This window comes from Propithecus coquereli, unplaced genomic scaffold (assembly GCF_000956105.1).
Source record: "Propithecus coquereli isolate 6110/MARCELLA unplaced genomic scaffold, Pcoq_1.0 Scaffold210, whole genome shotgun sequence".
Lineage (NCBI taxonomy): Eukaryota > Metazoa > Chordata > Mammalia > Primates > Indriidae > Propithecus > Propithecus coquereli.
In genome coordinates, this window is record NW_012146079.1 from 5,316,994 (window position 1) to 5,339,499 (window position 22,506).

At 36.3% G+C, this 22,506-nt stretch overlaps 1 protein-coding gene across 1 annotated transcript in view; it reads right to left on the reverse strand.

Annotated features, from left to right (window-relative positions):
- AHCTF1 (AT hook containing transcription factor 1) overlaps positions 1-22,103 on the reverse strand; it is a 93,339-nt gene extending 71,236 nt beyond the window's left edge. The window contains exons 1-6 of the mRNA XM_012644341.1: positions 22,077-22,103; positions 14,533-14,660; positions 12,475-12,728; positions 8,143-8,323; positions 3,075-3,282; positions 871-987 (exon numbers count right to left, since the gene is read on the reverse strand). Of these exons, the coding sequence (XP_012499795.1) occupies positions 871-987; positions 3,075-3,282; positions 8,143-8,323; positions 12,475-12,728; positions 14,533-14,653 (881 nt within the window). The 5' untranslated portion in view covers positions 14,654-14,660; positions 22,077-22,103. The remainder of the gene's footprint in view (positions 1-870; positions 988-3,074; positions 3,283-8,142; positions 8,324-12,474; positions 12,729-14,532; positions 14,661-22,076) is intronic.
- Positions 22,104-22,506: the final 403 nt, after the last annotated feature.

Consider the following 22,506-nt stretch of genomic DNA (forward strand, 5'->3'; position numbering starts at 1 on the left):
TAGTAAGTTATCAAGGAGCCGAAATAGCTCAGTTGGGAGAGCGTTAGACTGAAGAATAGTAACTTATCAAGATCATAGCATTTACACCACAAACCTAATTGTTTCATCATCAAAGAATTAAATACCAAAGAACAAGGGATTATCAATACTTGTATTTTCTAGCACTGGAAATAGACAAGCTTAACCAGTTAGAAATTAAAGTGAAAGGAGAGATTTCTCATTACCCATAGGTGGAACAAAATTAGAGCTTATGACAGGTTAAGATTAACCAAATTAATGCTAGGAATACACTGTAAAAGGCAAGTAGAAGGACTAGAGAACAAAGTAGAAGTAAACAAAAATGAAACAGAGGCATACACAATGGAGAGGAAAAAAAGGAATGAGATTATAAATGGGAAAAGATGGTCTTACGAGTAGAAGGCCATAAAAATTGCCCAAGGTGGGGGGACCAAGGGCAACATACGCAACCTAAACATCTGTACCCCCATAATACGCTGAAATAAAAGAAAAAAAAAAAAAAGAAAAAAAAAATTGCCCAAGGTACAAAGAAGTTGCCTACTCATCTGTGTTGGCTTACTCTTTGAAATAATATTCAAACAACTTAAGTAAGCACAATTTCTTCTTTCTGTATCTCAGAATTACTCAAACATGTGGAAACAATCATTTAACTTTTAAAATAATTTCAACTAGGGGGGCGGGGCTGGCAAAAAATAAAATAAAATAAAAATAAAATAATTTCAACTATCACTCACTAATTCACTGGAAGAATTACATTGCTTTCACTAAAAGAGTACAAAGCTTTGTAAAAGAAATTAACTGTTTTATCAATTTTGACAAATATTTTTTTAAAACTACATGTGACACACTTACGTATCTTGTGTAGACTGAACAGCCCACAAGTAACAGCAATTACGAGGATCATTCTCAGGTTCTTGAAAGGTAACAGCATATACAGGAACTCTTCCACCTTCCAATTGTGTGTAATATCTGAAACAGACAAAAATTAGTACATTTCGTATTTGTAAGTTATAATTTTTTGGAAAGGAAGAAGGTATCTCATGTAAGAATTTGGGTTAAGCAACCACTGTCCATACAATTTCCCAAATCAAGTGATGGCCAAGTCACCTTATCTTCAAAAATATGCAGGACATAAGACATCAAGAATCAAGGCTGGGCGCGGTGGCTCACACCTGTAATCCTAGCACTCTGGGAGGCCAAGGTGGGAGGGCTGCTTGAGCTCAGGAGTTCAAGACCAGCCTGAGCAAGAGAGAGACCCCCATCTCTACTATAAATAGAAAGAAATTAGCCAAACAACTAAAAACAGAAAAAATTAGCCAGGCATGCTGGTGCGTGCCTGTAGTCCCAGCTACCTAGGAGGCTAAGGCAGCAGGATCGCTTGAGCCCAGGAGTTTGAGGTTGCTGTGAGCTAGGCTGACGCCACAGCACTCTAGCCTAGGCAAGAAGAGTGAGACTCTGTCTCAAAAAAAAAAAAAAAAATCAAGACTATGGCCATGGCACCCATCTGTCAGGTGAAACCAGGAAGAGTTAGAATTGCTAAAGTACATGCATATATATGTATGTGTAAACTGGTTCTTAGAGAGTCTTATCAATGTCCACGACCATGTGTTGCTCTCCCATGAGCGATATCCTACAAAGACAAAGATTACAATACTCCATTTCATCACTTGGGTTTACAGTCAATTTTTCCCACTAATAAAAGAGAAGATGAGTTAGAAACTGAACAGTTTCTATAAATCCCCATATTTAGTCAAGACATGACAGTGTTAGAGAAAACACTGCTATAGAAGCCAGGTTCTTCAGGTATTTCGTTAGGAGAAATTCAAAAGACAGGAGCTGATAAAAAAATAACAGCAATGAGAGTTGTGATGAACATCCCATAAAATAAATTACTCAAGAAAATATACCAATATACCTGGGAAAAAAAGAAGAAACAAATAAATCAACAACTTAAGTGCCAAATGGGCAACCTAATTCTTAACAGAAATTAACTAAAAAAATCTATAATGCCTATTTGCTAATATTGCTTTAATATGCCTTGATATTAAAGGCAATTTTCTCTATATATCAAAAGTATTAACATAATTATATTTTAGGGAGATTTTTGATAGCATAAAATTTTAAAACAAGTATTTCATAACTTTGATTTTTAAAAGTCCTGTTTTCCCATCAACTGAGAACTTCATTAAACTGCTACTTTACGTAGATGATTATGGGATAGAGTATTTCTGAAAGAACTCATACTATACAAATATATTCATGTGTCACTTAATGACAGGGATCCCTTCTGAGAAATGTATCATTAGGTGATTTTGTTGTTGTATGAATACCACAGAGTATACTTTATACAAACTGTGATGGTATAGCCTATTGTTCTTAGGCTACAAAACTATACAGCATGTTACTATACTGAATACTGTAGGCAACTGTAACACAGTGCTAAGTATTTGAGTATCTAAACATACAGAAAGTATAGTAAAAACATGTTATTATACTCTTAAGGGCTACTTGGGAGGCTGAGCTAGGAGGATCAGAGGATCACTTGAAGCCCAAGAGTTCAAGGCTGCAGTGAACTATGATTGTGCCCCTATACTCCAGCCTGGGCGACAGAGCAAGACCCCGTCTCTTTAAAAAACAAAAAACAAAAAACAAAAAACAAAAAACAAAAAACCGAAAACCAAAACCAAAACCAAAACCAAAACAACCCAATAGTCTTATGGGACCACCTTCATTTATGTGGTCTATCACTGACTGAAACATTATTATATGTCACATGACTATACAGTTTGTCTTTATAGAGTCATAGCAAATGAAACAATAACTGCAATGTCTTTTAAATAAACACTGAAAAGAATCAACCTAAATTCATGTGCTAAGTCATTCCTTCATCATATCAAATGATTTAATGCCATGAAAAATTATTCATACTCAACCATTCAATCACTAATCCACCCTACTCTTTTCTCATGCTAATTTTCAAATATTAGTAACTGAGTACAGGCTATATTAAAAAAGAAACCACCAATAATCAAATAAGAGAAAAAAGGTACACTTACTCTCTTTTCACACTTTTCATGTTCCAAAGTGCTAGATAGCCATCAGAAAAACCTACAGCAAGCTGATTTGTCCTGTTTATGTAACTAAGAGTTGAAACAGCTGTTCCTGATGGACTTACTAACTGGAAACACAGATGGCGTCCTTCTCTCATCACACTTTCTCTGATGTGTGGTACCTCAGCTGGGATACCAGTTATAACTTCAAGATCTAAAAACGAAAATTCGACAAATAAAGTTAACAAACTATGAACGGCATAAAAGCAAATGTGTCATCAATTATTCAAGTCCCAAACAAAATCAACCAGTCAATTAAAATAAAAAGATTAGGCCAGGCGCAGTGGCTCAGGCCTATAATCCTAGCACTCTGGGAGGCTGAGGTGGGAGGATCCCTCGAGGTCAGGAGTTCAAGACCAGCCTGAACAAGAGTGAGACCCCGTCTCTACTAAAAATAGAAAGAAATTAGCTGGACAACTAAAAATATATATAGAAAAAATTAGCTGGGCATGGTGGTGCATGCCTATAGTCCCAGCTACTTGGGAGGCTGAGGCAGAAGGATTGCTTAAGCCCAGGAGTTTGAGGTTGCTGTGAACCAGGCTGAGGCCACGGCACTCTAGCCAGGGCAACAACAGAGTGAGACTCTGTCTCGAAAATAAATAAATAAATAAATAAATATAAAAAGATTAACGACAACAAAGTACACTGAACTAGAAAATAGCCATCCTTATCTATTTAAATGCTACCATTTAAAATATAAATTTAATTGTGTAATTTTTTTAAAAAATTCAGTACATCTCAAATATTATATAAAGTAGAATCTTTTAAAGGGTTAAACAATTTCTTTAATAATTATAAATTAAGCTATTTCTTTATTGAAATTGAGAACTACAACCTAAATACTTTCCTTGGAGGAATGGCTGATTCCAGGTCTCGGGAATAAAATATGTAAAGATGAGCCTGGTACATTTTATGCCAGTAATCTGGGAAGCTATTGAAGGCTAAAGGGAATGTGTCAGACAACAAGAAGTGGCTCCCATTAGCAAAGACAAGATATTTTGAGCATCAAAACCAATGAAAATAAATGAAGCACACTAAATACATTAAACCTCATGAACTCATGATACTCAAAAAAAGGTGGGGTGCCAAGGGGGACGTTCACCCTCTTCATCTACAAAAGACCTTATGCTGAACCACTGGAAGTAACTTGGATCACCTTACTCTGAAAGTTAGAACTATTAGTATTATTTCTTTTAGTAAATATTTATTTATTTAGTCTTTTCTGTACATATTATATTTCAGGGTAACCAAATAGCCCTAGTAATTGAGAAAGTTCTTTTTCAGACTGACAGAATTTAAAAATCACCATTTTGCAGCCCTTAATAAAGTAAGAGGTTCATGTAACAATCTCAATGAATGAAACAATTAAAGTAGGTTTTTCAATCGTGGCACTACAGTAGTCCTCCCCTTTGCAGTTTTGCTTTCCAGTTTCATTTACCTGTGGACAACCACAATTCAAAATATTAAGTGAAAAATTCCAGAAATAATTCATAAATTTTAAAGTGCCTTTGAGTAGTGTGATGAAATCTCCCACTATCTGTGGGACATGAATCATCCCTTTGTCCAGTGTACATATGCTATATATGTTATCTGCCCTTAGTCATTTCGTGTCCATCTCAGTTATCAGATTGACTGTCACAGTATTGCCGTACTTGTGTTCAAGTAACCTTTATTTGACTTAATAATGGCCCCAAATGACAAGAGTAATGAAGCTGGCAATTTGGATATGCTAAAGAGAAGCCATAATGTGCATCCTTTAAGTAAAAAAGTGAAAGTTCCTGACTTTATAAGGAAAAAAAACCACAGCCGTACTATCTGAGGTTTCAGGCATCCAGTAGGGGTCTTGGAACATACCCCTCAAGGATAAAAGGGGACTACTCTACTGACATTTTGAGTCAGATAATTCTTTCCTGTGTAGGATTATCCTGCACACTGTGGGATGCTAAGCAGCATGCCTGGTCTCTAACTACTATCAGCCAGTACCACCATCTCCCTCAGTAGTAATAACTAAAATGCCTTCTGCCATTGCCAAACATCCCCTAAAGAAGAAAATTCACCACTGGTTTAGAACCACTAGTTTAACAGTTGATGAGAAACTTTAAAAACAGAAGGATCCTGCTGCCATCATCTGAACTCACCGATCACTAACTGTGAAACAACTAGTCACCCTGTGCCTCCTGATGTGATACAACATGAAGTTCCCAGCACCTCCAAAGTAAACTTGCCAAATGGTAAACCTTAATTTATAATCAAAGCTAACTTACATTTGCAGAAAACAGAAAATATGAATGACACCACATGAAACCAGACAATTCCGAAATGTGGGGCATTCTACCAGATAACTAACTTCTTCAGCAAGTCTGTGGCACTAAAAAACAAATAAATAAATAAAAACAGAGAGGATAGACAGAGGATTGCTGTACATTCAAGGAGACTTGAGACATAACTGTAAAATGTAATTAATGCGGGAATTTTGTTTGAATTCCAATTCAAACAATCCAAATGTAAAAAGATGTTTTAGATAGTCACAATTTGATTATGGATTGGATATTAGTCTATACCAAAGTACTATTACTAATGTTATGAATTAATGGCATTATGATTATGTAGTAAATTAGCCTCCCTATTTGCTTTAAACTAACAGAGAAAGAGGGAAAGGGAGAAATAGAAAAATGAAAGAAAACAGACACACGTGGTAAATCTTGAAAATTAACCCGAATTTGGGTGATAGGTATGTGGGAATTCTTATATTCTTCTATCTACTTGAAGATGTCTGAAATTTCTAATAAAAGGAATAAAATTCAGACCCATGTATTAACAGTTGTGCAAAAGCAGATTCCCCCGTTGTGAAGGGGGAAAAAAATCACATCATATTATACTTGAATGGCTACCCTTTGAATCCCTTCTGCTTCCAATTACTTATTTGGAGAACAGCAAGTGATTAAATTTTGCCAAAATAAAACATTAATATTATAAATTTATTCAAAAGAGTAAGGTAGACTCTATATATACTGATGTGGAAAGATGAATAAGAAAAACTGTTAAGTTTAAACTTCATTTTCTGTGTTAGTGTATTTCAGTGAAATCTGAACAGTTATAATCATAAATTACTTTTGTCAACAAAAAAATAAGGTTTGCATTAAACCATAAAGCTTAATTTTTTGTGCTATAAAATTCAATTGCTTTCGAATTCTCAAAATTGAGAACTGGTTCTGATCACAATCCAGAGACTTTCATTTTAAAATTATCCTTGTGCACATGACTTCCAAAATAAAGGATGTTTTAAACTCTACCATATTGATCTGAAGAGAGTTTTCATTATGAATACAAGCATTTTAATTAGCCTTACACCTATAATGATGTCCACAAAACATACTTTGAAACAAAAGCCAATCAAGCCTACTTAATTCTTTGATCAATTTCCTATAAAGAGCAGTCGAGCCATTTCTAATATTCAAAATGATTTTGTTATTGTTTTTGCTAATTCTTTTCATTTAAACTGTACTCAGAATTTTATTAATCAATCAGGTTTATTATCAAATTTTAAGATATACCCTTTTATCACTATGAGGAATTTTTTAAAGTACATGTATGGTCATTATTTCTGCCAAATATAATTTATGCAGGTCATATTTTGCATATTTAAATTTTGTTCAGATGATTTCATTCTTCACTTCTAGTCAAATATAGTTTTTACCACTTGCAAGTTTTTTTAATTTCAAACTATCAACGGTGTGCAAATGTTTTTGCTACATGGATAGCTTTTATAATGCTTAAGTCAGGGTTATTAGTGTGCCCATCACCCAAATAGTAGTGTTCACTGTACTTGCTAGGTTGCAGTTTTAATCAATCAGTTTTATTATATACTGATAATTTTTTCTGAAACAGGGTTGAGCTCGGCTACCCAGGCTGGGGTGCAATGGTGTGATCGTAGCTCACTGCAGCCTCAGAATCAAAATCCCTACACTCAGGTGATTCTCCTGCCTCAGTCTCCCAAGTAGCTAGGACTACAGGTGCATGTCACCATGACCAACTAATTTTTAATTTTCTGTAGAGATGAGGTTTTGCTATGTTGCCAAGGCTGGTCTTCAACTTCTGGTGTCAAGCAATTCTCCCACCTCAGCCTCCCAAAATGCTGGGAATACAGGGATGAGCCACATGCCCAGCCAGTACTGACAATTTTTATTAGTTATGTTCATTTCAAACCGGATAAAATGCAGATAGTTTGTATCTATTTCTTAGCTGATCTGTAAATGAAAAAATCTACACCGATATTTTAGGTTTTCCTTAAACATCAAGAATGTCCTCAAAGTCAAAACTTTTTTCAGGTCAAATGATCCTTTACTAAAAACTTAGAAGTAAAAGTCACATTTTTTAGTTTGTAGGTTAGCTCTTCCTCTCTACATAAACCAATCAGAGTCTCATAATTATAAAAAACTGAAAGCACTCGAAAAAAGATTAATAAATATAAGCATTTAAAGGGGACAAATTATCTCTCTTCAGTTTTTTAAAAATTTGAATAGCATTAGTTGTATTTTAGGATGTTATTTTGTGAGGAAAGGCTTTCAATTACTCTGTAATCTCTTAATAAATTATTAAATACTTTTTTTCTATCTTGGCTACCACGAGAATGTAAACAATATGCAAAAAACACTATGTTAAAACCCACATGGCTGGATAATTTTAAACTGGCTTATAAAGATAAAAATTTTTTATATTTGGCGCTTGTTCTGGCATTTACTTATGAATAGATCTTATTCAAGTATTGGAAACAAATCGATATCACTACCTTTCTCAAGGCCTACTTTAGCATATGAACACTTTATCAACAAAATAGAGTATCTCATGCAAGAAGTATCTATCTACAGTGCCCAGGTCCAGATAATAAAAGAAACAAAGATACATAAAGAAGATTCTATATTAAAAAAAAAAAAAAAAGACTACTTTTAAAAAACAATGCATCAGAATATTCAGGTGCTCCATTGACGGTTTCAAGTAAAGAATTACCAATCACCTGATGCTTCCACTTCATTCTGACTACACGACAAGTCATCCAAACATAGGTCAATAAGAAGGATCTGTCCAACATCGGTCACCACAGCTGCCACACCAAAAAACCATCGCAGACTTGGGTGTAAATGCTGAGTGCTTGCACTTGCTCCTCCATGATTAATTATAGGTTCAATAGCTGTTACCTAGAAAGCAGAATGTATGATTTGCTTTTCTTCTACAAAATGAGAAAATACAACTAACAACACAACAAATTTTGAAGTTAAAGTAAGTTTCCCATTATAAGAGATATAAACATAATTAAACAGAGTCACAAATTCAAATTTGATACTTGAGAATCTGAATAAAATCTTAAAATATATTAAGAATTATACCATTATCTCAATACATATAAAATCACGCATTTGGAATAATAACTGATGCTTATTGATAGCCTACTATGTGCCAGGCACTGTGCTAATTGGTTCATTTAATGTTCACAATAACTCTTTAATATTTCACTATATGTAATTATCTCCATTTTAAGATGAAATAAAGCCAGGTATGGTGGCTCATGACTATAATCCCAGCACTGTGGGATACCAAGGTGGAAGGATCACTTGAGGTTAGGAGGTAGAGACCAGCCTGGGAAACATAGTGAGATCTCGTCTTTACAAAAATTTTTAAAAATTAGCCGGGCACGATGGTGTGCACCTGTAGTCCTAGCTACTTGGGAGGCTGAGGAGAGAGGACTGCTTGAGCCCAGGGGTTGGAGGTTCTAGTGAGCTATGACTGGGCCACTGCACTCCAGCTTGGGGAACACAGTGAGACCCTGTCTCTACAAGAAAATAATAAATAGGCTGGGCACCGTAGCTCATGCCTGTAATCCTAGCACTCTGGGAGGCTGAGGTGGGTGGATCATTTGAGCTCAGGAGTTCAAGACCAGCCTGAGCAAGAGCGAGACCCCGTCTCTACTAAAAAAATAGAAAGAAATTAGCTGGACGACTAAAAATAGATAGAAAAAATTAGCCGGGCATGGTGGCGCATGCCTGTAGTCCCAGCTACTCGGGAGGCTGAGGCAGAAGGATCGCTTGAGCCCAGGAGTTTGAGGTTGCTGTGAGCTAGGCTGATGCCACGACACTCTAGCCTGGGCAACAGAGACTCTGTGCCCCCTCACCCCCCAAAAAAGAAAAGAATAAATAAATCAATTAAATAACGATGAAACAACCTGAAGCTTAGAAAGTTAGCCAAGAATTACAGAAGGCATAAAATTATTAAGTGTAAAACTCAAACCTCAACTGTTCTCACTTTAAAGCTCTTAACCAGCCACTCTAGGATTATATAGCTGCTTCTCCTAAGAGTAAAAATAAATCATTCCATAAAATTTTACTGTTTACTCTTTAAGAAACAAAAAACAAGATGTTTGTGGCTGGGCACCATGGCTCATGTCTGTAATCTTAGCACTCTGGGAGGCCAAGGCAGGAGAATCGCTTGAGCTTAGTTCGAGACCAACTTGAGCAAGAGCAAGACCCCGTCTCTACAAAAATAATTAGCCAGTGTTATGGCACATGCCTATGGTCTCAGGTACTCAGGAGGCTGAGGCAGGAGGATTGCTTGAGCCCAGGAGTTTGAGGTTGCAGTGAGCTATGGTGATGCCATTACACTCTACCCAGGGTGAGAGAGTGAAACTCTGTCTCCAAAAAAAAAAAAAAAACCACCAAGATGTTTTAAGTGCTATTTATGCCTTAACGACTGAAGAGGCCAAACCTTCTTTAAAAGGATGATACTCTAATGGACTTCACATGAGCTTTGGCAGTGAGTGGATCACTGATAAAAGAATTTGAATTATTTAAAGTTTGATTACTTTAGTTACTTTATGGAGTCATATTTTTTCCTTCATCTCATGTGATAAATTTTAAATGTATGTACCTAATCATCCATATTTTATCTTATACTTAGCTTTCCTTCTGTTTCTTATTAGTTAACAAAAATTGATTAGGTATGATATATGATGATTAAATGTTTGGTGGTTTCTACTATAACACAGGCTGAGCATCCCAAATCCAAAAATCCAAAATCTGAAACATTTCTGGTCCCAAGCATTTCAGGGACCAGAAGGGTCCATTTCAGGGACCATAAGGGATTCTCAACCTGTACTAATGAATGTCCTGGAAAGAAAAAAGGAAATTTCGTATCAATGACTTATATGTTAATAAAGTTAAAAGGTTTTTTTAGGCTATAATTTATTATTACAGACAAAAGAATGGCTCTTTCTCTATATCCTCAGTACACAAAACATTACACAGTGTTTCTAATTCTGAAAGCTGTAACTTCATGGACTTTTTTCCTTTTTAATTATTGTAATAATGTCTATGAATACTAAAGCATATTCTCTTCAATTCCCCAGTACAGGGTATGGAAGTCTATCTCAGTTTGCATTCCTCATACAAACACTATATGAAGTGATTGGTAATGTTACCTTAATTTTAGAAGGCAGTTAAAAACGTATTTAGGAGGGGATACTGTATTCCAGTCAAAAAAATAGCTAGTTGGTTGAATTTCTTTTGAAATTACCTATCAATACTCCCCCAATCTTTTCCTTATTCTATATTGCCAATTCCATGATACCAACCATCCACTCAACGAAGCAACCAGTTCAGGAAACTTGTTTCTTCTCAGTTACTCAAATGATCAACAAATCCTGACCATGTTCCCTTCCGAATATAATTTGAATCTGTCCCATCATTTCCATTTCTCTTTGATTCACTTCCTCATCATTATTTACCTGAACTACAACAGTCTCTTTGTTTCTATTCTCACAATACCCTCTCTAACCCAATCTAAGGGAGCTTTTTACATGGGAGTTCTGCTTAAAACTTAAAATTACTTCACCATAGACTTTAAAAGAAGGTCCCTAATTACAAACAAGACCATTCGCAATCTGAATCATCACCATTTCTGACCACCACATCCCCCTAGTCATTCTAAACTAAGTCAAGTTTCCCAAATACTCCATATACTGTTACTTTTTTGTGGTCTTTTTAGCTAAAATGTCCAATTCTTTTTAGTAGAAATTATCCAGATGTTCTCCAGGTTCTAAGTGCTTAAATTTACCAAAGTATTAATTATATATATGCTATAATCTTTTTTTTTTTTTTTTTTTTTTTTTGAGACAGAGTCTCACTGTGTTGCCCGGGCTAGAGTGCCGTGGCGTCAGCCTAGCTCACAGCAACCTCAAACTCCTGAGCTCAAGCGATCCTCCTGCCTCAGTCTCCCAAGTAGCTAGGACGACAGGCATGCGTCACCACGCCCGGCTAATTTTTTCTATATATATTTTTAGTTGTCCAATTAATTTCTTTGTATTTTTAGTAGAGACAGGGTCTTGCTCTTGCTCAGGCTGGTTTCGAACTCCTGAGCTCAAACAATCCGCCCGCGTCGGCCTCCCAGAGAGCTAGGATTACAAGCGTGAGCCACCGCGCCCGGCCCATATGCTATAATCTTATTTGTCAGTTTCTCCCACTAGACTATAAGCTTTTTAAAAGCATGGACCAAGTTCAATTAATCTATTTATTCCCAGAATCTAGCACATAGCTTAATTCTATTGTTCTACGATTATATACCTTACAAAAAAGCATACATACATATATTTGTGTGTACATGCATACTTTTCCACATCATGTAAAGAAAGTATTCTATTCTACAATTCTGTATTTGTAAGCGTATGCTTTTTTCTCATAATGTATGGAAAAGCAGCAATGAACCTGCTAAAGAAACAACCAGAATTCAAAGTACTTCTATGATTACTATTAGATAAGATGTCTGGCATATGGAAGGCACACATATATTAGAATTAATAAATGGTGATTATAAATGAACCCATTACTTAAATATATTTTTAAATATAAAAATATTTAATAGTGACATGTCTTGCATATAGCTCCAAGACTATAGGCTCAAATTAAAAGAGGAAAAACATCTTAAAAATTCCATAGTAGTGAGTACATTTTTATAAACTTTGAGTGTCCTCATAGAACACAACTGGAGATAAGAACAAGACTTAAATGGTATTTTTCACAAAAGAGTATTAGAACATTAGATGTCACTGCTATTTTTACCTTGGAATTTTCTAAGAATAAAGAAAGTTACATTTTAAATGTCAAGTCCCTTGGATAATGTATCATCATCTTTAACTTCTTTTTCATTTTGAACTTTTTATTGAAGAGCAATACATTCACATAAAAGTACACTAATTATAAATGTATAGTTCAATGAATTTTCACAAAGTAAACCACCTGTGTAACCAGCAGGGGGTTCAGTTTTGAAAGTAGAATGTCCAGATAACTTAAATAATACCTACCCTTCCAGGAAGAACAACTGCTTTAACCACCCTTGATATACCAAGGTCATAAAGACAGAGGACACTTCCTTCTGCTTCTTCCAATCCTATTAACAATCCAGTTCTCTTCTGCCAAGAGAATTCTTTCACTGCTAGAATTATAGGAGGCTGGTCATTTACTCCACTGAATCTATATGCAGACAACCGCTCTCCTGTTACAGAGTTTACTACCTCAAGTTGTGGACCACAAGCCAAGCAGGCAAGTCCATTTTTTCCTAGAAGAAATTAAAAAAGCAAAAATATTGCTTATTGTAATATTGTATGAACACAAAATCTGCAGCAGTTAGCTCTTTTACATATAAATATATAATATATTGTTCATTACATAAAACTTTACATATTATCCCCAAATTGAAATCTAAGCATTTATAGAACAGCGTGATCTTCAAATCAGTAAAATAAATCGAGCAACTACTATTGCAATAATAAAGTAATCATTTGGTAAAGGTACCACACTATGTGCTTAAATAATTATCTTTTATTCCTTATCACATCAATATAGAAATGAGGCAGCTAAAACGTAATAGAGTTTAATCTGCCCAAAGTCACAGTTACAAAGTAACAGAGCCAGAAGTAGATCCCAAGTCTAACTCCAAAGCATACTTCTACTATATCATTCATACCCTAAAAGATTTAAACTAGGAGATATGGCAGTTATAAAATATAACACGTAAGTCTATCCCTGAGGAGTTCACAAATCAACTGAGAAGATAAGACACAAGTAGCATAAAAATAGGAAATATCAGAACGCCTTCTGAGCTTACTACTCATACCTGGATTTCACTCTGCCTACAATGTAAAGTCACTGGAAGGTTTAAAGCAGGTCAATGACAATCTGATTTATGTTTTCAAATGTTACTCCAGCTGCTAAGCAAAGAATGGACAACGAAGGGGTAGAAGTAGGGAGACTATGATACCTGGTTGGTGGCTGTGGATAGAGAAAAGTGGATTGACTAGAGATTCATCTTAGAAGGAGCACTAACAGGATGTGCTAGCTGATGAATTAGATATAGAGAGGTAAGTAAAACAGAAGAATCAAGAGCAGACCCTGAATTTTTGCTTGAGCAACCAGATGAATGGTGGTAATTTTTACTACTAAATTTGAGATACCCATTATGCATCCAAGTAGATGGCTGGATATACTAGTTTATAGGTGAGGGAAGCTACAAAGTTTAAGAAAGTAGCATGGCACAGTGGAGACCCAGAATGCCAGGGTTCAAAGCTTCTTTCTGCCACTCACTATCTGTGTAATTGGAATCAAGTTACTTAATGTATTTGATTCTCAGCTACACAGAACAGTGCCTGTTTAGAAAAGTTTTATACTTACCACAATGAAAAGTCATTACAGTACCTGAAACATAGTAAGTACTACTGCTACTTTTAACATTTAAGAGAATAGCACTGTAAATAGCTAAATGACTGATACATGTATATGCTTTGCTGCCTTCCTGCTGGGAAGATGCCTATAAAACTTATTTTCAGAAAAGCCTTCTGTAATATTTTTCATTAGACTGAATTCTATAATAGAAAGCCTTCTTTATTAATAGCATGCTTCTCTGCTCTCTTACACAATCTAAACTACATATTTAAATCTTATTCAGATGAATGGTATTAGGAAATAAGACTTTCTGAAACTTTTATATCACCCAGGGCCCTACAATCAGATTTTTCTATTCATAACATTGTTTAGGTACTAATCCAAACTCATCACCAATAAAACTTACTGATTATAAAGAAAACTCAGTTGTACGTTATTTCTATTTCCCAAGTATTGATATTCAATACTAAAAGATACAAAATACATGGGATTTTTAATAAGGAAAATTTAACTATAAACCCCCAATCAGAGATTCACTGATAATGTGTTATAGAGTTTCTAACATGTAATTATAGATGTTATGTAAGACCACTCTACCAAGGTTCTTCTTTTTCTTCTTCTACATTAAAGGAACTACAATATATACTTATTCATCTTACAAATCAATCATATTAGTAAATGTCCAGCAACATTATTTTTACCTGCAGCAAACTTCCCACGAACCACAGAATCTAATGTTATTTCGTCTTCTCCAAGGGCTTGAATAGTCACTTCTGGGAACTGCAGGAGACCACTAGTCACTTGAGCTATTAAGTGTCGCATACTTCCACTGTAAATATTTTTAAAAGATAACATTATTATATGTTTGCACTATAACACATTTGCTTATCACCAGCCAGAAAAAAAGAAAGAAAAAGCCACCACATAAAAGTAAATAAAATGAAACTAAAATCTGGTTATAAAACACATATTATGTGCACCTGGGTCTGAGGTATTCTCTCCTAAGACAGTATTTCCCAACGAGCCTAAGGAAAGTGAAGATTCATTAAGCCAGATGTCTTAAGGATATACAGTATTTCCTATAATCTTTGAAAATTGGTTCAGTGCAATTCGTCTTATGGTCTAACCTACTTCCAAAGAATATTTTACTCCCCTAAAAAGGAAAAACTGATATATTTTAGAAAAATTATTTCTTCAATAAAAGGGGAGAGAAGTCCATGAAAAATGTCCAAATCCACAGAAACCTCAGAAATTGAGTGTGGTATAATGTCTTTCACTGGATAGAAAAAAAAAATCTAAAAATTTCTTTCAGTTCTAATATATAAAAGACTGGATTCCCTGAATGACCCCTTCTATTGTTAACAACCAAAAATGTTGGTCAAAATACAAAAGTATCTTTCTCAATTATTGAGTTGGCAAAACCAAAAGTGATTAAGAAGGTAGGACTTCTAGGAGACATGTAAGCTGGCTTTGGTCTTGAGGGTTAGCTATCAAATCCAATCCTGGTGACCCTGATCTTGTTTTGGGCACTCTGAAATCCACAGAAGATAATAAAGCCTAGGGTTAACAGAACTAATAAGAGCCTCCCTTCACTCTCATTCATTTCCAGACGGTTATATATCATCAGCCTAAATAAAGGTAAGCAAGAGAAACACCCATTGTGCAGGATGGGAAGTAATAAAGCCATCCACTTTGACAACTATGGCTCTGAGTCTGAGAAAAAAAAATTCACAATGTCTGGCATCCAATCAAAAACTGTCAGGCATGCAAAGAGGCAGGAAAATATGTATCACAATATGGAAAAAAATCCATCATTAGAAATAGATCTAGAAATGGCACAAAAGTTAGAATTACTATATAAGGATATTAGATCTGTTATTTTAGCTAAAAGCCCTAAGTTCAAGAAGGCCGAGGAAAGCATAACCATGTTAAGAAAAGATTTGGAAGAAATAAAAAGACTAAAGCAAATTTCTACAGATAATATTAGGTGGCTAGTGAACTTGAGGACCCATAATAGAAACTAAAATGAAGCACAGAAGAAAAAAAAGACTCTGGGGGCAAGGACTGGAGAACAAAGCATCAGTTCTATGGGATAACCTCAAGTGACCTAATATGTGTAACTGGAGCCTCCAAAAAAGAGAGGGACAGAAAAACTAATGATCTAATATTTGAAAATCCTAATGGCCGAAAGTTTCCCAAATTTGATGAAAACTATAAATCTACAAATCTAAAAGCACAATAAACCTCAAGCACAAGAAACATGAAGAAACTTCACCAAGACACATCATAATCAAGAGACAAAGAGAAAATCTTAAAAGTAACCAGGGAAAAAAGGCACAAAGCATAGAATGAAAATAAGAATGTCAGGAGACTTCTCACTGACAATAATGTAAGCCAGAAGACAGTGGAACAGTATCTTTAAAGTTCTGAAAGAGAAAAAAAAAAACTGTCAACCTAATATTCTATCTACAGTGAAAATATCTTTTAACAATGAAGGCAAAATAAAGATTTTTCAGACATACAAAAGCCGAAAAGACAATCACCAGCAGAGCTGCACTACAAAGAATATTAAAGGAAATTCTTCGGGAAGAAGGTAAATTATACCAGATGAAAATCTAGATCTACGTAAAATAAGGACCACCTCAAATGGGAAATATGTGAGTAAATACAAAAAAACTTTCTTTACGATTTTTAATCTCTTTAAAAGACAAACTGTCTACTTGAAGCAAAAATGATAGCAATACATTGAGGAGTTTACAACATACTTACAAATAAAATGCATGACAGTAGCACAAAGGCCTAGAGAGGGGAAATGGAAAGACATTGTTACAAGGTTCTTCTACTATATGTGAAATGCCATATTATTTGAAGATAAGGGTATAATAATTTAAAGATTCGTACTAGAAACACACACATACAACACATGGAGCTAATGAAAGAGACCGAATACCATCACAAAGAAAGGTTAATCCGAAAGTTGGCCTCCCAAAAGAGGAAAAGAAATGGAACAAATAACAAACAGGAAGATGATAGATTTAAATCCAATATTACATTAATTATCATGTTAAATTATCTAAACATTCCAATTAAAAAGCAGAGGCTGTCAGACTGGATAAAAAAGCAAGACCCAGTTTAAATAAAAACACTAGACAGGTTGGAAGTAAAATAATGGAAGATATACTATGCTAACAAAATTTAAAAAGCTGGAGCAGCTTATATTATTATTCTGTTATATACTATTATATCAAAGTAGAATTCAGAGCAAAGAACATTACTGTCATTACTATCTAATTCAAAGTATGTATGATTTGTATGATCAGTAACAGAAAAACACCTGGAAAATTTCTAAGAATTTGGACACTAAACAATACACTTCTAAATGACCCACAGATCAAAAATAAAAAGGAAATGAGAAAGTACTTTGAACTGAATTAAAATGGCATATCAAAATTTGTGAGATGCAGCTAAAGCAGTGCTTAGAAAGAAATTTATAGCATGAAACACCTATAAGATCTCATATCAATAACCTAAGGTTCCACCTTAAAAAACTACAAAAAGAAGAGCAAATGAAATCCAACATGAGCGAAAGGAATACAGTTGAAATAGAAAACAGAAAAAAAAAAAAAGAGGGAAAAAAGTCAATGAAATCAATAGCTGATTTTTTGAGAAGATTAAAATAATACTGTATTGGCATAGAGAAACAGATCAACAAAAGCAAGGGACCAGAAACTGAACTATTTTACTTACAACAAAGATAAACAGTTCAAATCACTGTGAAAATTACAAACTTTTAATAATATCCTGAGACAATTTAGCTACCCCTTCTGAAAAACAAAATAAATATCTTCCTCAATATGATACAGAAATAGAAAATTATAGATGGATGAAAGAGTCCCCTCCACCACAAAAAAGGGGAGTTATAATCTATGAAGATGATGCCTATGTACCAGGCATTAATCAGACTAAAATCTTCAGGTAGGACAGACACCATGCCTGTCTTGTTGTTTCGGGTACTTCACCTCCTTTTTCTATCATTGGTGCCACCATTCTGAGAAGTATAGCACACCACGCTGCACGCACTTTTTGAGGAAAAACTTGCTTCAGCATCTATCCCCCAAAATATAAATGCTATTAGAGATAAAAACTGATAAATGGAAATAAAAATTTTTTGGAGGCACAGGGAGAGGAGGAACAATGGTCTAGAAAGAAAAAATCAAGGGAAAAAACATAACCTAAGTTAGAGGGTGGGAGATGGCACTTTGACTTGTTCATCAAATCCCAAGATATGAGAACTTTTAATCATAAATGAGAAACAAAGTGGGGAGGGGAGGACTTAAAATTGAATTTCTATAAACCCATAGTTAATAAAAACTAAAAGGACTAGAATGTTTTCTGAAACATCTGTAATTCTGAATTTACCAGTGTGTAGGTATTCTTTGGTACATTATGTCAAAATAAATTCACAAGTAAATATTTATTGCATTAATCCATCATAAATAGAACTCAGATCTGTATGCACCATGGGCTAAACCAATTTTTATGTTTTAAAATCTTAAAAGTTCCAAGCACCCCTATCGTCTGGCCTATGGCCCAGATATTTCCCAAAAGGTTAACAATATAACAGTGTATCAAGTGCCATCCTTAGAAACTCAGAAATTAAAGAAGGTAACTAGACTGGACTTCTTAAGCTGCTCAGCTTTCTTAATCATCCCCTTCTCTTGCCCCCCACATTCAAGGGATAAGGAGTTTATCATTCTGAGTCTATTTCTGAATTCATTCAACCAACACTAAAATGCTTACTATATCCTAAAATTGCTAGACACACAAAAATGCTGAATCCATATCTTCCACTCTACCCTCCGTGTACACTGCTCCTAACTGTTCCCATTCCCCTAGCTTCATGTCACCTCCTCCTTTTATTAAATTGTTTCTTAGGATTAGGAGAACAATTTTAATTCACTTCTGGGTCCCGCAATTTAAACGGATTTGACTTCTACTCAGCCAAAGAAATTTGCTCCTTTAGTTCCACTGGAATTAGAGCAGTGTTCTCAAACTTCCATAATATACCAATGCCTATTTTAAGGAGCAAAAAAATTTCTCAAAGCCCTCAGTGTCTAAGAAATACCAAGTTGTACAATAATCACAGGTTCCATCCAGAGTACTAGAAAGGGCACAAACTTTGAATTAGAAATGGTGTTGACTCCAAGTTCTACCACTTACTAGTACCTGTAATCTTGTACTTCTTTCTATATTCTTCCTTCCTTCTACACCCAACCTTCTAGAAAAGAACAGTACTTATCTCTCCAAACTTTAGTGCCTGGCACAAAGAGGTTTAAAAAAGTGTTCAGGGAATGAAAAAAGGTTTTCAAATTTAGAAGTTAGCCTTTGAATCTATAGGACAAAAAAATTCAAATTTAAGCACACTGAAAAGAACTTCTAACAACTACATTAAAAGAATAGCTCATATGAAGACATATAAAACAAACACACATTAAGCATCTATGTTCAATATTATACAAAATTAAGTAGAGTCCCAGCCTTTTATAATATGCTAGCATTGGCAACCTCTAAAAAGTAATTTACAAAGTTTCAACTCCTTTCCAAGGTCTAGATAGGCAGAGCAGGAACATTCTACTAGCTGTAAATGAAAATATTGTTCATCTTCTGGATAAAGCACAGATGGATTAGGTCACTCCTCTCCTCAAAAACTTTCAATAACTCCCTGCTACATATTGACACGTTAAGCACAGGCAATCAAAGTCCTCCACAATCTGACAGGCCCAGGCTACCTTTACAGTTTTGTCTCTTCAAATCCCTTTCTTCACCAACTTGCCATTGCCTAGCATTTTCATTCTTTTATTTATGCTGTTCCCTCATCCATCAGCCAAAGTCCCACCCATATTCAAGGACTAACTTCCTGGTGTGTAATCGCATCTCCAAGCTCACTACTTTTCACCTTTGCGTAACCAATCTTAAACAAGATTTTTAAAAAATAATGACGCGTGTTTGTCTGTCTTCTCTACTACACTATGCATTTCAAAAAGCCAAAAATCATCAAATCTTATTTCTGGTCATTCCACAAGTTCACAATGTCTTGTAACTAATAGATTCTAAACATGCGATAAATTAAGATAGGATACTGTATTATAGGATACTAACAGGGACATGGAATACAGATGTTAAACATTAAGTAAATTTTTAAAAACTCAGTATTGGGCCCAACTTATTTTTAAATATACACTGTCTCAGTAATAAGTAAAACAAAATTCAAAAAATCACTAGGGCAGATATTAAAACAGAATACTATAAATCAGTTTTCTGTGTGAATTACACACATTTCCAAAGTAAATGAATTCCACCACAGAAAACAGAACTCTAATCTAATTGTTCAATAATTATATTGCAACATGTACTGAGTAAACATTTCGTATGCAATTTTACTTTTTTCTTTTTGACTAATAAAAAGACTGAGAATCATTATTTAAATGTAAACTACCAAGGGACTCAGAAACTTCCAGCCTTTTAGCAGTGTTCTTTCAAACTTAATTCAAACATTTATTAATCGCCAATTAAATACTTCTAAAACACAGTGTTGGGAAAGGAATGCAAGGGCAGAAACATGACCTACTTCCTGACCTCAAGGAATTTACAATCTTGAAGAGATACATAATCAATCATTAGACTATCAGACACAAAGAATAAATTATACAATACAGGTACATATACTATGAGAGCTCAGGGAAGAAGTGGGATAAAGGGACGTGAAGGAGTACAGAGAAAAGACGGCATTTAGAAGGATGTGAAATTTGAGAATTTGAAAAAGGTGAGATAGCATCGGAGCTTAAGAACATGAGCAAAGAAACATCAAAGTGCAACATTTCTTCAACAGAATGGGCCAAGGATTGGTAATGATTCTGGAATAGCTGAAGCATAAAATTTGTGAACAGATGAGGCTAGGCAGAATAGACTTATTGTAGAGATCTTTGAGCTAACCTAGAGAAATAATACTTCATTGATAAAGAAAAGAAAAAACAAACCAACAAAAAAAACGAGGAGTCCCTGAAAGTGTTCATGATTGGAAGCGAAAGAAACAATGTTTTATTTCCTTAAATCGTGATGTCTTTCCCAAAATTGCTGTATAACAATCTTTCACATTAAAAAAAAATTAGTTATTGTTGTTTGTGAATTGGTGACACTTTGGTACTACGTTATTGAAAAATCACAGTACAGAGAGAATGTAGGCTTCCCATAGCACGTAGTACACTTAAAGCGTCCCTTAAAAGTATTAAATTTAACTGAGCTTGCCATCCTTGGTCAAATCCTCGAAATAAGTAAACCCGCCCTATTTTCTTCTCTCCTCACAGAACGTATCAGTGAAGCTCACAAAAGACGGTTCTTATAATCCATAAGTTCTTTAGGATATTCTGGATAAAGTGAAGTTTAGAGTTTCCAAAAGACCTATGTTTTGTTCTAAAGAACCTGGTTCTTCAAAAAACGTCTCCAACTTATTATTTATCAAAATAAAAATTGTGCTCATCTAACTATACGCAGCCAGTCTGAACCTCGTTGGCTTTGACAACAAAATTAACCTATCCCTCAAAAAAAAAAAAAAGTCAACCGTGGCAAAAGTAATTATCCTCAACTTCCCAGGTGGGTACAAATAAGGCAAATAAATCCTCACTCCAAGATGTTATTTTAAATCTCCTTTATCTGACCCATTCACTGAAATTGTGCCGCACATTTCTAATCACGCGTCAAACTTCCCCGCCTTGGACTCACCCCGGCCAGGCCCAGGAGCATGTGGAACACATAATAACGCAAGATGGGCTCAGAGCTCCAGCCGTGCGCCCCAGGGAAAGGCCCTCGAAGCTTTCAACCGCATCGCTGAACACCAAAGGGGAAGAGTCGAGGTCCAGGTCCGCCCAGGGCTCCCCGCTCAGGAGGTGAGCGCCGGCGCGCTTCTCCCTCGCCATGTGCAGGCGCTCCGACGCGAACGAGGTTACATAACGTTCCCCCGGACCCCCGGAGCGTGCCGTGCCCGCTGCCGCCCGCGCTCGCCCCCTCTAGCCCGATCCGCTAGCCCGGCGGCCGCGGTTCCCTTGGCAGCCAAACGGCCGGCCTAGGCCCCGCGCGGGGAGGGCCCGGCGCGCGAGGCCCGGCGGGAGAAGCCGGGCCGCCGCTCGCGGCCCAGGCCGACCTGCCCTCGGCGGCGCGGGCCCAACTGCCTTCCTTCCCTTCCCCCTACCTGAGAAGGGCGGGTGACGGCGCCGCCGCGGGCCGAGTCCAGTGGGGCGCGAAGCGAGGCACGAGCTCCTCCCGCGCGGGTCCGTCACAGCATCTCCTCGGAGACACGGCCGCCACAGGCTGGGTTCACCCCGCCTCCGCCCCGCTGAAGCCTCTTCTCTGCTCGCCGGCCTCCGCCCGCAACCTCCCGGGCCGCCTCGGATCCACACCCCCGCGCACCCTCGAGAACGTCTTCGCCGGCTGCAGACCGCTCAGCGGTTAAAATGCAGCCGCTGCCCCCGCCGCGGTACTGGGTCCTCCCCCTTGCAACTATGCCTGCTTCCCTCGGACAGCGCCGTCTCTGCTATGCGTATTACCCTGAGCAGACAGACCGAGTCCCACACGCCCCGGAGGGGAGGGGAGAGGGCGGAGAGGGAGGAGAGAAGGAAGGG